Source organism: Urocitellus parryii, chromosome 2 (genome assembly GCF_045843805.1).
Source record: "Urocitellus parryii isolate mUroPar1 chromosome 2, mUroPar1.hap1, whole genome shotgun sequence".
NCBI classification, from domain to species: domain Eukaryota; kingdom Metazoa; phylum Chordata; class Mammalia; order Rodentia; family Sciuridae; genus Urocitellus; species Urocitellus parryii.
In genome coordinates this window covers 12,089,751-12,105,154 of record NC_135532.1, presented here as the reverse complement: position 1 = coordinate 12,105,154, position 15,404 = coordinate 12,089,751, and the positions used below count along the sequence as shown (strand labels likewise).

Sequence of the window (15,404 nt, the reverse complement as noted above, 5' to 3'; positions counted from 1 at the left end):
AAATTTTTGCTTGTTTTTTGTGTTTCATAAATGATTATCACTGGAAGTGGATCCTTGATCTGCTTTTGATTAAAAAAAAAGGCTTTAAAATTAAAGCACTAATTTCAACTGACAGTGAATTAGTCTCTGTGTTATGTAAATTATCTGGGCAGAGGGAGTCTAGCAGGTCCAGCATATCACCAGGGACTGAAATGCTATTGCTAAATAGGAAATGAAAGTTACAAATAAAAAACTTCAGGTTTTGTTTCATCTCCTTGTCCAAAGTTTTAAAAAATCAAATATTGTAGCCTTAATTCTGTCAATAAATGTGCATTCTACAGCTAAGTGTAGAACTTAGAACTAGCATTTTAAGGCTCTCAATTCACTGTGTGGTAGATTGACACAATATTGATTTAAATGAAGCCTAGAATTTTACACAGAGAGACTATACCTACTACATTTAATTTTGTTGGGATGGAAGTGTGAAAAGTTACTGGATTTCCATTCCTCACTTGTTTTACTTTGAACTATTATCAATAATAGACAATGAGAATATTGTCTTTACTCTTAGCATGTATTAGAGAGAGGTATGAAAATCACAGTGAATGGACATTTGTGATTAGAAATGATGAAAAGATATTAACAATCACGTATTAAAGACAGTACTTGGAATGAGAACAAACAATACAAATACAAATAGTCCAGGTAAAACAGCAGATAGCTAGGTCATGCTTGGAGAAGAGATGGAACAATTCAGAGAACACAACACTAACAGAAATGGAACTTATAGTAGATGGTCATATTAATTTTTCATGTGCTGAACGGTTTGTTTTCTGCTTTGAGAAACCCTTAAGCAGATGAAACAGGAAATTTCTAGAAACAGCACATGATGCCACGACCCTTCTGTTGACTGATAAAAGTAAATTTAAAATAAGCTCCCATGTTTTGGCAGAATCTCTATTGTGAAGTTAGAAAAGCCCCAAAGTTAGGAAGGCAAGATGAATAAAAAGATCTTGGTTTGCAAGTGAAGCGGCCTCATAAGCAGACTTCAACCTGATTAAATCTTACCATTGTCTACAGAAATTCCAAGCACACTTGATATCTTTCTCACACTGAAAACACAGAAAAAGTCACTTTGTTATTGGATACTTTTCCACACCCTCGAAAATCGATTCGCGGACTTTATGTTTTCATAGCAGTGTAAGGATTAATAACGATTCAGAGCCAGAATGTCAGAATGTGGACGCTTGATCAATTACATGCACGAGATCAGGAGGGCAAAGGAATCTGTTCCAGATGCTCTTGGGAGTGCAGGGGAAAATCAATGATAAGCTGGCTACAGGCAACAAATTCAAGCATTATGTTTAAAGTACTGGGAATATTAGGCTATTGGGCCTACCAAATTTTGCTTTGGGGATGGGGCAAAGGGTCTAGCTTTTAGGACTGGTGCTGTAGTTGATCGTGTGCCACATTTTGTCACTCCCCAGGGCTCAGGATTCTCCTCCAATGAAGGGAACTGTGCCAAGAGCTCTTCATCCTATTTGCTTCGAGCTGGAATAAAAATCAAGTCGGTGATGTGGTACGGTGTGGCTGGGGATCTCCCCTCTGAGATGGCAGAGAGACGGCTGGCTGTTATGATGGTATGTCATGGGACTTACTGTGGTTAAAAGTGACAGAGTTATCCAGGCTGCCCAGCTGCTGCAATCTGGCATGCATCATTCCTGTTCTGTTACGGGAAACAGGCAATGTCTGAGATTTTCGATCATGAACTATGGGTCCCAACCCCTCCTGGTTCCTGCAACATGAGTGAAATGGGATAGAAGCAAAAGTTAGATGTGTTACACTGCAGCGAGAGGGGAGCATTAGTGAAGCCAGGACATGGCACAGAGGGGACAAGCCATGCACTGACAGTGCAGTTGAACAGCCACAGACACACAGGCAGCAGCTCTTACAGTGTTCACAGCAAAGCACCTGATGACAAAGAAGCAAAAATCAAGCCAAAGCAGAGAACTTCTCATTTTTAGGAAGTACTACAGAGACACAACTTTCAAAACGTGAGCAGCACTCCAATGTGTCCTAAAGGTCAGTGTTCTGACAACTGTCAAAACGCTGTGAACCTTTTGGGATAAGATGTTATGAAAGAGCAAAAAAACCTTGTTTCTAATTTAAAAAATGAACTGGAAGAAACAGAGAACATACATGCAATGGGAGGGTTATATGAGACTAAAAGTTTTAACACCTTTATTCTTACCCAAGCAGGAAGGAGAAGAGCCACACACTTTGTTAAACTTGTCAGCAGTCAAGTAGAGAAAACAGAAAAGTGATCTGGGTTAGCAGTCAAATAGCTGACTTCCTACTGTGTACCATCACCAGAGCAGATGGAAATGGGACCTGTCCCCCGTCCCAGAGCCAACCGTGCCCCTCACTGTGTTACTGTGTGTAGGAGAACAAGGACATGCATGGACTATCATCGACGGCATGCTGCTGGGTGATTTCCAAGTGACAGAAGAAGGCACAATGTTCATACAACTGGACCATCGAGGATGGGAAACACTGACAATGTTCACATTATGGTTCAGGATCTTTATTGCATGCAGCAGAAACCATGGCAATTTTATATAAAGCAGGACATATCTTTCCACAGTGCATGGAACAAAGTAACAACACCTCCACTTCTATCTTCCTCTGATCAGCTAATGTTAAGGCAGTCCATATCATATGCAAATATGTACAGGGGCTTATGAAATCAGATTTTCTTTAAAAAAATTAAATTTATGTCCACTGGAAAAAAAGTAGCCTCTTTGCAAAACCCAATTCTAAAATATTTTGTCAGGACAAAAATCTTCAGCTTTCCATATTTGCCATTTTAAGCTCTGAGGCATTTTAGTCTACTTGATAGAACATTCATTAAATGCCATCTTGTGATGTAAGTGACAGTATCTGCAAAGAGGGTGTGAAGATCACCCAGCACAGTGTTTTCTGGTTATAAAATACACTCCTTGCCCATATTTGTGGGACAAAGTCAAAGAGAATAAAAGTCAAGGTAAGAAATTATTGGTATTGAGACACCTTGTATATATTTGCATTTGGTACACAAAAACTCAAATATAAAAATTATTGTTGTGAATAAAAAATGAAAGTAAGATTAAAGTACTTTAAATGCTACATTTCAATTAAAAATAGAAAACATCCATAGAAGAAAAGTACAAAATAGTCTAAAATTTTCTTCTTTTAAAAAGAAAACACATGTTTTTATTTCTTAACATAAAACATAATATCTGAATATTTCTCAAGCATCCCTAAATGAGGACAATGCTAACATAAAAAGCACCACAGAATGAAGGCCAAGGACTAATACTTTATACTCCAATAGAAAGTCTATTAATGTCTGTTAAAGTTTATTGCTATAAAATAGAATTAGGAAAAACAGGTCTCCATTACAACTAAACTTTAAAGCTTTTCTTAAAACATAAATGTAATCTTACTTTAAATGGTTAAAAACAACAATAGAAAAATGTGCTAGGTAGAATAAGATCCCAGACCTGCACTAAGAGAATGGCCCACCACACAGACACTCCAAACGGCTACCGGCAGAGTAAGAGCCTGGAAGGACAAGACGTGCTGTGGGGAAATGCTGTGTGGATACCTCAGCAAGAGCCTCCAGCTCTCCTGGGGTCTAGGAGTATGGCGCCCCAGGGCACTAGGGAGCTAGGACACTGAAGAAGAGTTCCAGTCAGATACAACACAGGTACTAACTGCTGAGTCAGAATAGGAGGAGGGAGGCTCCATTTTAGAGAAGAATTGTGGCAATCCACACAATCTGAGACAGGCTAAAAAAATTCTTTCATTAAGAAAGGAGGGTGGTTACATGAGAACATAAGTTGGGAGAAACAATAAAAATGACCTTTGAATGTGAAACAGGAAGAGAAATCATTGAGAAAATAAACTACATGAAGAATGGGAGAAAAGTAAGAGAAGGAGACATAACAGAGCATGAGGGAGAATCTGGAATGAGGTGTAGAAGTTAGCAGTAGGCCACTGAAGACAATCCTTCCAAGAGAGGAGCATGAGACAAAACAAGACAGAAGGAATGTAGGAACACCAACAAAAGATGCTAACAGATTCTACGGTGGCAATCCAAGGCCTGCCACCTGTCTCCATGGCTGTTTATGTGAATCCCACCTGCCAATCACCACAGACGACCATTCCCACACATTCAGATCCAAGTAATATAGAAAGTGATGGGACATTTCAAACTAGAATGCCCCACAGTACCTGGCTATGTATCGCTTCCCCATGTACTGGAACTGGTGCAAGCAGACCCTGCAGATGGGATGAAAAATTATCAGGCAATGGGAAGATAAGACTATTATCAACACAATGTTTTATTTAAGCCCATTAATAATAATAAATTAAATATGTCTACCACTAATCCTGTACTTCTGGTTTTTAGAGATTCTCTGGAAGGTCCCTCTAAACCCAGAGAAATTATTACATTGTAAGAGGAGCCCACAGTTTAATAATTAGTTCTGTGGTAGCTGGTGGAGCACCACAGAATGAAGGCCAAGGACTAATGGGACTTCCTATCCACTTGGGGCTGGCAGATTTACTCCAAGGCAGTTTGCCTTAAGACTAGGTTGGAGGGGCTAGGGTTGTGGCTCAGTGGTTGCACGTGTGAGGCACTGGGTGTGATCCTCAGCACCACATTGAAAAAAAATAAACAACTACAATAAAGGTATTGTGTCCATCTATAATTAAAAATAATAATAATAAAAAAAGAGGGGCTGGGGCTCAGTGGTAGATTGCTCCAGTAGCACACGTGAGGCACTGGGTTCGGGCCTCAGCACCACATAAAAATGAAATAAAGATATTGTGTCCACCAACAACTAAAAAATAAATATTAAAAAAAAGAGTATGTTGGATACCCTAAACACTAAGTTGCTTATCCATCCTCATTCATAGTACTCATTCACATCTGTGAAAGGAACTCTGTTTTGGCTCAAGCGTATGGAGTAATAATACCTTACAGATATCAAGTATGTAGTTTTTTGTTTTATTTTACTGCACCTACAACACTTGACTCTTTTAAAAATCATGCAATAAGATAGTTAAAACAACAAATCCTTTGGAGCTGATTCTTCCCTACATGACAAGTCCCCTGTTTTACTCAGCAGAGGGAGTAGTCATGAGGCTTTGAAGGAAGCCCCTGCTAGCAGGTCAAGCCCACGGCCCTTTACTTATAATCCCCAAATACACAAAAGCTCTTGAAAACTGGGTTTCTGCTTGTTTTCATGCAAATACATTTGCTACCAAAATATGATCAAACTAACAGACATCAAGAGTTATGATTTATCCAATTATTGTGAATAATAATAGAACTTCAGTTTTTTTTAACTGCAGATATTTATGTGTTTGTGGAGTGCTGAGATGCTGCCACTCTCTATATAAATACACTCTCTATATAAACTTTTCAAAAAAATTTTAAAAATTCTAAATTTGAAAAATTATCTGCCCCTGGCAGTTTTAGAAGGCATTGTGAACTTGTGTTTCTAAAAAGAAAGAGCTTAAAAGTAATCAGAAACTCATACTAAGGAGATAAAATGAGACAATATAGTTATTAGATTTAACTTAGAGAAGCAGCATCAGCCCAATCCAGTGAGTAAATTTTGTATAATTTTATGAAAATGACTTAGTCACTTTTTATCTAGAACAATCACATATCTGCAATAATTTAAAGTTGGCTACAGTTTACTAGCTCATAAGCTCTGAAAACAGGTGCTGGGGTCAGGTCCAGGAGAAAGAGCTTAAGGAATAAGAGTATGTGACATAAAATTCATTCCTGGCTCAACTACACAGTGCTCTTCAGACCTCTTCTTCCTCTGGGAAGAATTATGAGGTAAAGCTTGAGAGTATATAGCTGAGGTGGAGCATATGTCTAACATATGCAAGGCCCTGGGTTTGATCCCCAGCACCATGGGGGCGGGGTAGAATTATGAGGCAACAAAGACAAAATTACTCACTCAGATATTGTAAAAAAATCCATAAGTTCAGATGTTGAAGCCTTGTTCCAATATGTAAACAAAGCATCTAGAAAATAAATATTTATTTTGTCAGAATTACAATATATTTCATTTACATTATGGAAAATCACCTACTGTGATAATGGAAAGAGATGTCAGATTGTAGGTCTCCAAACCCTTCCTGTGCCCCAAGTCATAGATAATCAAAGGACAAAAAAAAAAAAAAAAAGTGGGTAACATACATAACAGGCTTAAGTCAATTTATTTATGACAGCAAATTAACAGTATTTATTAAAGTAATAGAAAGAAAACAGAGTTCCTGTAGTGGGAGGGGCCCCAAGAGAGGGTTACTCCAGACTTATTCAATTTAAAGAAGCTACACTTGAAAACCTGAATTATAATCTTATCATAAATCACCTGGTACTATATTATAGCATAAGGATTATTTAATTTATACAGATTGTGCTCTTGAATAGTCAAGAAAATTAAAAACAAAACAAAACAAAACAAGTGGGCACACAATCCAAAGTTAGGTTTTCATTATTTCCTACTACAGAATCCCTCCCCAGCAGGGAATCTGCAGAAACTTTTTATGTGATATACATACTATTTTTTTGTCTTTTGAGTTTAACTGAACAACATAGCTTCATCTACCTCAAACTTTTCCAAGATGCACAACATTCCTCTTTATGGATGCACCATAATTGGGTTAACCAATCTCCTTATTGACAGACATTTACTGATCTTTTCCTATAACATTTTCTACTATAACTATGTCTTTATGAATGTGAGTTTTTGCATATACATCCAACTACATCTTATATGGAAAATTCCCAGAAGTGAAACAGTTTATTGCATGGTATGTATTTTTAAATTTATGTATGAACGCTTATCAATCTGGTATTGCACAAAGGTGCTGTCACTTCATAGTTAAGCATTTTTTGCCCTCTTAAATTTTAAAATGTTGGAAAACAGATGAAGAGATTTGGAGCCTTTGGAACCTGAAATGAATGGAAAAGATGGCTGCAAACAGGCTGATGGCTGCATGCCCACATGCTTCACACTTATGAGAAGCAGTGACTCAGGGAAGACATGGGAGCTATAGCAAGAATTTGTGCCAGGCACTGTGTTAGTGCTGTCCCAATTCTCCATATATTGTGTCATCTAATCCTCACTCTCATTCCCATGCAGAAGAGTGCTGCCATTTATAGATGCACCAACACAGCCCCCAGACATTAAGTAATTCTCCTATTTACCTGCCTAAAAATATATATCTGAATGGAGATGTAAATCAATTGTTCCTAATTCTAAAGGCATTTGGCTCATTAGACCAGTAATGAGGGTGGGTCAAGGTAGTTTCTATTTTGGGGAGATCTTGTGCACAGAATTCAGATGGAGAGACTGTTTACTTGTGGCTGGTTATCCTGGCGAGCCCTTGAGGAGGCAAGGAGAACCTGGCAGGTCCTCCATAGGCACCGTAGCTGCCCCCAGCATGCAGACACAGTAACCAGCAGCACACTTACTCCTCGATCTGGACACTAGCTATTGAGCCCTACAGCTCTAAAAAGAGGAAGCAGGCACAAGAAGACACAAATAGTGTGGGGCGCAGCATTCAAGTACTCATTAAATATGAAATAGATAGAAGGAACACACAGCTACAGAAATACACAATTGATTTTGGTTGTCTCATAAACTATCTCTGGAGTTAATTTTTCCTTCAATCTATACCACATACAAATATCGATTCTAGGTAGATTTTTAGATTTAAATGTAAAAATTGAAAAAAAGAATCTTCAAAGAAAATATAGGAGAAAACCTTTATGGCCCTGGGGATAAGAGATTTCTAAAGTGGGACACATACAAACTTTAATTATAATGGGGAAAATGATAACTTGAAGGCAATTGAGGGATAAAAAGATATTCTAAAATTGATTTTAAGGAGGGGCCCAGCATTGGTATCATACACATATTTTTCAAATGGCTGCATTTAAAAAATATGTGTATGACTTTCCAAAGGGTTGAATTTAAAGGATAACTTTTATTTGGATGCAAAAGTACTGGTATATTTGTCTTCAAAAAGAAGTTATGTTCTAATTATTTATCATATTCAATAGTTGAAGTTTAAAATATTTTAAAGAAAACTTTAAACCAAGAGGAAAAAGGATATAACCAAAACTACTAAAAAGCAGAATTTAGAACTTTTGACTTAAATTTCAATTTTATAACCCAAATATCAGAATAAGTATCCCCATTCTGGTGTATTTGGTCATCAATCAAGAAAAATCTTGCTCATTTTGTCTTTGTTTTTTAAATTGCTATTTTAAAGTAACAAAATCACCCACTCCTTAAGCACTTTAAGGACGAGTGGGTCATTCCTACCGCTTGTGTTATAGTCAGGCCACTAATGCTGCTGAAATGAAAGCTCAATAAATAAAAACAAAAACATGACGTTCAGGCAGAAAGACCTTCTTACCAGATTTGTAGCACTCATAACTATGGCCACCAGATACACATAGCACGAGTTCTCAAAAAATGGCATTTTGTTTTCAGAGAGTTTATCTTAATCCAGTGACTTTAAGGAAGCTCCTAACACATCTTCTAGTTTGTTGTTGGGAAAATAAGACCAGATTTTTGACCAGGATAAGAATTATGACATTGAATTCTGACATAATTTCCTGGGATTGGTTATATCACACCACCAGAGCTCAAACTGTGCTGTCACACATTTCTAAGCTTTACACAATATAGGTAAAACAGGAATAATTCTGCCTATTTCTATTAAAAAAATGTGGCTGTCACACTTTTAATCAGAAACATAATCTATGATAATACTATTAGAAAATAAAAACAACTTATCTCTCTCTTCTAGTTAAAGCCAGGAATATTATACAGATATTTCTAAATGGAAGGAATGCTTAGATCCATGAGCAACATATTTTTTAATTCAAAGACTGATCAATCAAACGTTATGCAAGTTGCCAATGTTTGTTTAGACAGATGAAATTTAAAAAAAAATCAAAAGCTATTTAATTTATCTGCTTTTGTCTCCTTTAGCCAAAGTTTAACATAAATGTTTAAAAAACAGGTCAATTCTAATTTTAGAATTCATTTTCTAGACTAAGATAATTAACAAAATTTTTTTCAAATTAAAGCTTTTATTTCTACTGCATTTAGTAAATTAACAAACATTTTAAGAAGAAATCCTTTTATATCCTTGAGTTTTTTTAAACTGATTACAAGTTTAATACAGCAATTTGTATACGGGGTAAAAGCGGGAGTTCATAATCCACTTGAATCAAACCGTGTAATATGATGTATTAAGAACTATGTAATGTTATGAACGACCAATAAAAAAAAAAAAAAAACAAGTTTAAAAAAACTAAATAGTGAAACAAGGAAAGCAAAACAGGAATCTTCATTTTTTTAACCTACCATCAGACATGCTTTTTAAGATGTACAGGAAACACATCAGCAGGCTCTTAATCTCCAATTGGTCAAGTTTGTCACAGCGAACCACAGAATTTCCCAAAGTGCTGCCTTGTTGGTGCTAAAAAAGGAAACATTGGTAATATTTTTTTAATTAATTTCATTATAGGAAAAATTCATTTACCTTTTCTTTCTTGAAAGACAAATATTCTTAGAACTAAGTTAAATCATAGAAACTGGAAAGTACAAGCAAACTACAGGCACAATTAAAAGACAGGCATACTTTCACCCAAATATAATACACACAAATGCTGTTTCTTAGAGTTCTGGCTGGTCTCCTTTGCACACTTGCCTAAGGCACAAGCCAGAAGGCACAAACCTGTCACAATGGATAGCCAGTCTAGAAATGCCAAATAAAACCTCAAGCAAAAAGTGTGTACACTGAGATCTTATGCAGAAGTGAGGCCTCAGAAGACACCACCCAGTCACCCAGCTCCTTCAGAGAACGGCATGGCTGCAACAGTAAGCAGAGCCTGAGGGGCTGCTGTGCGCCAGCCACCAAAGCCTGCGGCTGAGCTGCTGTCATTCAGGGTCACTGTAGGGCAGTCACCACTAAAACACCTGGCAGGCTCCAAGGGGACAAACAGGACACCTCAGTACAGCACTGCCAAAGACCTAAACCGATGTGGTTCCTCCATCATCAGCTTAGCAGAACACAGCACACGTGAGGAAGGTTGGGGCAGAGGGGAAGGCAGTTTTACCACTAGATAGCAGGTTCCCATTTAAACAAAACACAACAACAATCTCATCTCATGATTAAAAACAAAGGAGATTTACAAAAATTCCAAGTTATATTTCCAATTAAAATCAGGAACATTTTTTTTTGGCCAAATACCAAAGTAAAACCCAAAAACAGTGAAAGATGTTTCATTGAAGGTGTTGGTGGCCAATTGAAAAAAAATATATATCTATATAATAAACAGCCTTAATTACTAAGATATATGAATATTTTTATTTAAGGAAGAAATAAAGATGCTATTAGTGGCAAAACAGGTATGGATGCATCATCTTGCCCATTTGCTTAATCAGAGCCACTAGAAATCAGTACTTCTCGCAGAGGGAGGGAGGGAACAGCATGCATCATTTCCTCTTGCAAAGGTGGAATGGTTAGAAGGGAAAAGTCCACAGTGACCCGGTTTCTCCTGGCTGACTGGCAGCTCTCCTGCTCCTCTCCAGCACTGCGTATGACATAAGTAGAGTGCCTTCTAAGCAGCTTTTCCCTCTACACATGGAGGCAAGTTGGGATCAAAGAGAAAGTTCCACATGTCACAACTGAGATATCAAGCCTTGACACACTGTACTTAAAAACAATCACATCAATGCCATCCATATGACCAGATTACAAACCTGATGCTGTGGAATATGTTGGGGTCTGGACATTTTCTGATAATTAGGAATACATCCTTAAATAGTTCACCTGTGTATTGGTAGAAGCACTTCCCTATTGTAACTTTAAAGAGCTTAGGAACAAACAGTGCCCAGGGTGATACTAGTCTACCATGGTTCTGGATTTAAATTCAATCTCTATCCTTTCCCACAAAGTTCCAAATAGTCTGAGCCTTTAGCAACTTTAGGAAAAATGGTTACCTATAAGGAGGAAGTGTTGTTTTGGGGGTGGGCACAATGTGAATCAAGAGTGATTTCAAATCTCACCTGATTCCTGAATTGCCGATATAAACAATTCATCTTTTCTGGAGCTGGCTTGGATCTAATAAACATGTGTGTGGGTAGTTGTGTTATAAATGGTATATACTCCAGTGTAAAGACTGTGGGGATTCTAAAGAGGGCATTTTTTTAAATTTGGTAGTGGGGACTAAATCCTGGGGTGTTTTATCACTGAGCTCCATCCCCAGTCCTTTTTATTTTTTATTTTGAGACAAGGTCTCATTAAATTGGTTAGGACCTCACTAAGTTGCTGAGACTTGCCTCGAATTTGTGATCCCCCTGCCTCAGCCTTCTGAGTTGCTGCAATTACAGACATGTGCCACCATGCCCAGCTAAAGAGGGCATTTTAATTTAATTTTCTACCTGAACCACCTGCCAGAATTACCCAAGGCTCTCTATTGAAAGCATTGTCCTGATCTGAGATCCTGAAAAAGAAATCAGAGTTTAAGGAGGCTAAGGATGTAGCTCAATGGTAGAGTACTTGCTTAAGGTCCTAGATCCCCAGCACCACAAAAAAAAAAGGGGGGGGGGAATGAATCCCAACTTTAGACAAAAGCATCATCTGCTTCAGGTTTAATGAACTGTTTGAAAAAACAAAAGGTCACATCTAACAGACAGTAGAATATAAAGCATGTTTACTGTAGGAAAAGAAATCACCTTATCCAGGGAATTACTCTTCTCACTATTTCTTTCTGGAAGGCTGTTGCCCGAATCTGTGCTTATGAGAGATCCTCTTGAGTCAGCATTTCTCACACTGTTGATGTTGGGAGTTGATGCTGTATATGGAGAAGCTATATAGAAATTGACGAAGACCAAAGTTTTGGTAAAAGAGAACAAAATAAAGTATTACACTTTAAAAGAAACTGCTTTTTTGGCATTTTCCCCTCCATTTGGAGGTTGGCTCACTTTTAAAGAGCCAGGTCTGATTCTTTTAATCAGAATAAATGTCAACTCACTTATTGTCAACTCATTTATTTGGTTCTAAGTACCAAAAAAACAGACCTGCTAGTTATTTGATTGCTCAGACTACAGGGGCATACATTATTCAGAATGGAATAGAACAAATATTGGAAAATAAATACATCTACAACCATCCAAATAAGCCTCACAATAAGCCTATAATATGTAAGCTTTGTACTAAGGGACCCTACTCTGCATGGTTTCATGGTATATTTTAAATTTTCAGGAAAACACAATGATACTTGATACTGGCTGGAAACTGTGGTTTCAATACTGGATCATGCTATGTTGAATCTTGTTGAAGCTGAAGCTGAGTATTTGGTGGTTGCTATGACAAAAAGCAAGTACTAGAAAAAATCAATCAAAACAGGAAGTGAGAATGGTGGTAGAAAATCTGAGTCTGAAGTATGAGAAGCTATGAGCATCTATTAGGCAAACAAAACCCACTAGTAACATTATGGTTATTAAAAATGAAATACAAGCATTATTTTCTTTAAAATTTTAGGTGTATTGTTATTTTTACAAATGCCTATTAAGTTGTTAGATCATAAGTATTTATTAGTTTATTTGGTCCTAAGTACCAATAAACAGAATTGCTAGTTATTAATAAACAGAACTGCTAACAGATAAGTTCTAATAAACAGACTATTAGTTTTGGCCTAGGGATATCACAAAAAAATGACTGACAATAAGATCAACCCTTATTCTCTGTGAACTGAGAATATTTGGGAATCTCTGTTATAAACATTTACGGGTAGAAAGAATGCTCAAATTTGAAATAAAATCTGTGATGGCCCTTACAAATACATTGACTTCCTGCTTAGATAAGCTTTAAATGAATTATGTAATTTTAAAAAGACTCTTTGGACTTGTACATTCTGTGCTGAACCAAAAGCATGCCACCAGTAGAAAGGCCTGGCTGGTTTTGCAGATGGCACGAGGGGAGTTCTGGCACTGTGCTCAGCAGCTGTAAGCAGGCCTCACAGACCCAAACCAAAGATGCCATTATTGGCACCTCACAAAGGCAAGTTATTTTTCAGATTCAGCAGGCAAATTCACTGGCACGAAGTGAGATGCTTCTAAGTTAAAAAATAAAAATTAAATAATAGCCAGCTTGAGTTGCACCAAAAATATTTTTTCACTTTTAAATTTGGTAGCTAATGGCATAAATTTATGTCTTAGGTAATGTCATGATGTGCCCCTGCCCAAGTGCTGTGGATGGAACCCAGGGCCTCACAAATGCTAGACCAGCACCCTACCTATGAGCTACCTCCCAGCCCCTAAGATAGTCTTTAATGTTAGAAGGAAGACCCATGATACAGAGGTTGTAAGTCCTTTCCCCTCCCAAACACTCAGATTTACCCACTACTATCCCTGAAAATGATCCAATGTATTAAGGTCAAGAAAAGAAAATCCAGGGGAATTTGGAAAAATGAAGGCTGAAACAGGGGCCTTATTGTAAGCCCACAGGCTACATTTCTCTAGCAGAGAACTGTGTGATCAACTGTCACAGGAACAGAAAAAACCCTACGAAAACACAAAAACAATTTTTCTATAAGAAAAAAGAAACATATACAATGACCAATTAAAATTATCCAAATATAACTGTACTTCATGATTAAGGTAGAATAAACAACTCAGGATAAAGGCCCTCAATAAAGTAAAATTAGGTCTTAAATTCTGGGATTTTTAGGCTTGATTCCAAAACTAGAGTTCTAATTTAAGACAAACAGATGCAAGTGCAATAAATAAAAATCATCATGCTTAGTTTGTCGTGTGTGTGTGTGTGTGTGTGTGTGTGTTTGTTTAGTATCCTGGCCCAGGAAATTATCTTAAACATGTGAGCAAATAAAACATTTTGTTCATCCTTCTCTGCTTTGTACCAACAGCCCAATGTACTGTGTGTGGAAAATGGGACCCTCAACCCAAGAAGCCTTGCTTTTTTTAAAAAATATTTTTTGTTGTAGATGGACACAAAACCTTTATTTTATTTATGTGGTGCTAAGAATTGAACCCAGTGCCTCACACATGCTAGGCAAGTGCTCTACCACCGAACTACAACCCCATCCCCGGAAGTCTTGCTTTCTAAAATGAATGAATCTTGGAGTATTTTTTCCCCAGGCAATAAATCTATTTTATAAATTATCATGCACCACATTCCAGAAACATTTAAAAAATTGGTGAATGGGCTGGGATTGTAGCTCAGTGGTAGAGCACTTGCTTCACACCATGAGGCCCTGGATTTGATCCTCAGCACTACATATAAATAAATAAATAAATGAAGAAAGAAAGAAAGATATTGTGTTCATCTACAACTTAAAAAAAAAAAAAAGGTAAGTGAACATTTTTAATATGTGTGGAAATGGAATTTCTTTTAGACAAAGATGCAGGATAAAAGTCTGCTCTAAAAGATAAGCACCAGGACAAAAGTCAACTGGAAGCTGACAAACAAAAAAGAAATTGCTACAGCTATGAGGAAAAAACTAGCAAACCCAGGTCAAGGTGGGGATTTTCTAGAAGGTACTCCTAAAAGAGAATAAGAATTTAATCTTCAAGATGAAAGGAAACACAGACAAAGTCTGACAATAAATAAGATTGTTGTGTGGCAAATTCCTATAAAAAGTAGATTTGGGTCTTGAAATTCCATGAAGTGTGAAGAGGGAGTGCATCAGTCTCAATCTCTTTTCATAGCTACACCGTGAGTGCAGAGCAACCAAAGGCCATTACCACTGTTCAGGCCACGCTGAGGATGTCTGATGACTCATCTCCACGTGCTCAAGGAATCTCAAATCCTAATAAGGTGAATTCTGCACTGGACAGAGTCCACTGAGTTAGAACATTCCTTTACTGTGGTCTGATCATTTCCACAAAGTTTGGAATACTTCTCTTGTGGTATTACAGAGTACTGGTCACAGAGAACACAGCATTAAGATTTTCAACACATTTCTGAGCTTGTGGACTCATCTAGTTGCTACTAAGCGTGTATCAAAAAACATGAGTAACATAATATAATTGTGCTTGTTATACTGACAAAGAAGGTACTGAGTGTTTACCATGCCAAGCACTGTGCACACTGACAATGATTTTGTGTGGAAGTATGGATATGGAGGGTGCAGAGGGTGGACACCCTGCCCATGACACTAGTCAGCAGTCCAGATCCAAAGCCATGTGTCTGACATAAGCTAGTGCTATTAACTACTGCACATGAAACCCTCTAAAAAAGATCACCTCCTCATTACAGAGTGGCAGCTTGACATGTGGGTAGAGCAGGACAGAATGAAGGCCTCAGAAGAA

The 15,404-nt window shown here is 37.4% G+C and overlaps 1 protein-coding gene across 16 annotated transcripts in view; it reads right to left on the bottom strand.

Annotated features, from left to right (window-relative positions):
* Dock9 (dedicator of cytokinesis 9) overlaps positions 1-15,404 on the bottom strand; it is a 276,339-nt gene that overhangs the window by 49,187 nt on the left and 211,748 nt on the right. For 6 of the 16 annotated variants that reach the window (XM_026399592.2, XM_026399626.2, XM_077795141.1 and 3 more), the window contains exons 34-38: positions 11,808-11,941; positions 9,432-9,546; positions 6,000-6,066; positions 4,255-4,302; positions 1,638-1,774 (exon numbers count right to left, since the gene is read on the bottom strand). In XM_026399592.2, coding sequence (XP_026255377.2) covers positions 1,638-1,774; positions 4,255-4,302; positions 6,000-6,066; positions 9,432-9,546; positions 11,808-11,941 — 501 coding nt within the window. Of the gene's footprint in view, positions 1-1,047; positions 1,092-1,637; positions 1,775-4,254; positions 4,303-5,999; positions 6,067-9,431; positions 9,547-10,533; positions 10,708-11,807; positions 11,942-15,404 lie in introns of those variants that run through there. The other 10 variants (XM_077795134.1, XM_026399618.2, XM_077795138.1 and 7 more) reach the window with 5 other exon arrangements.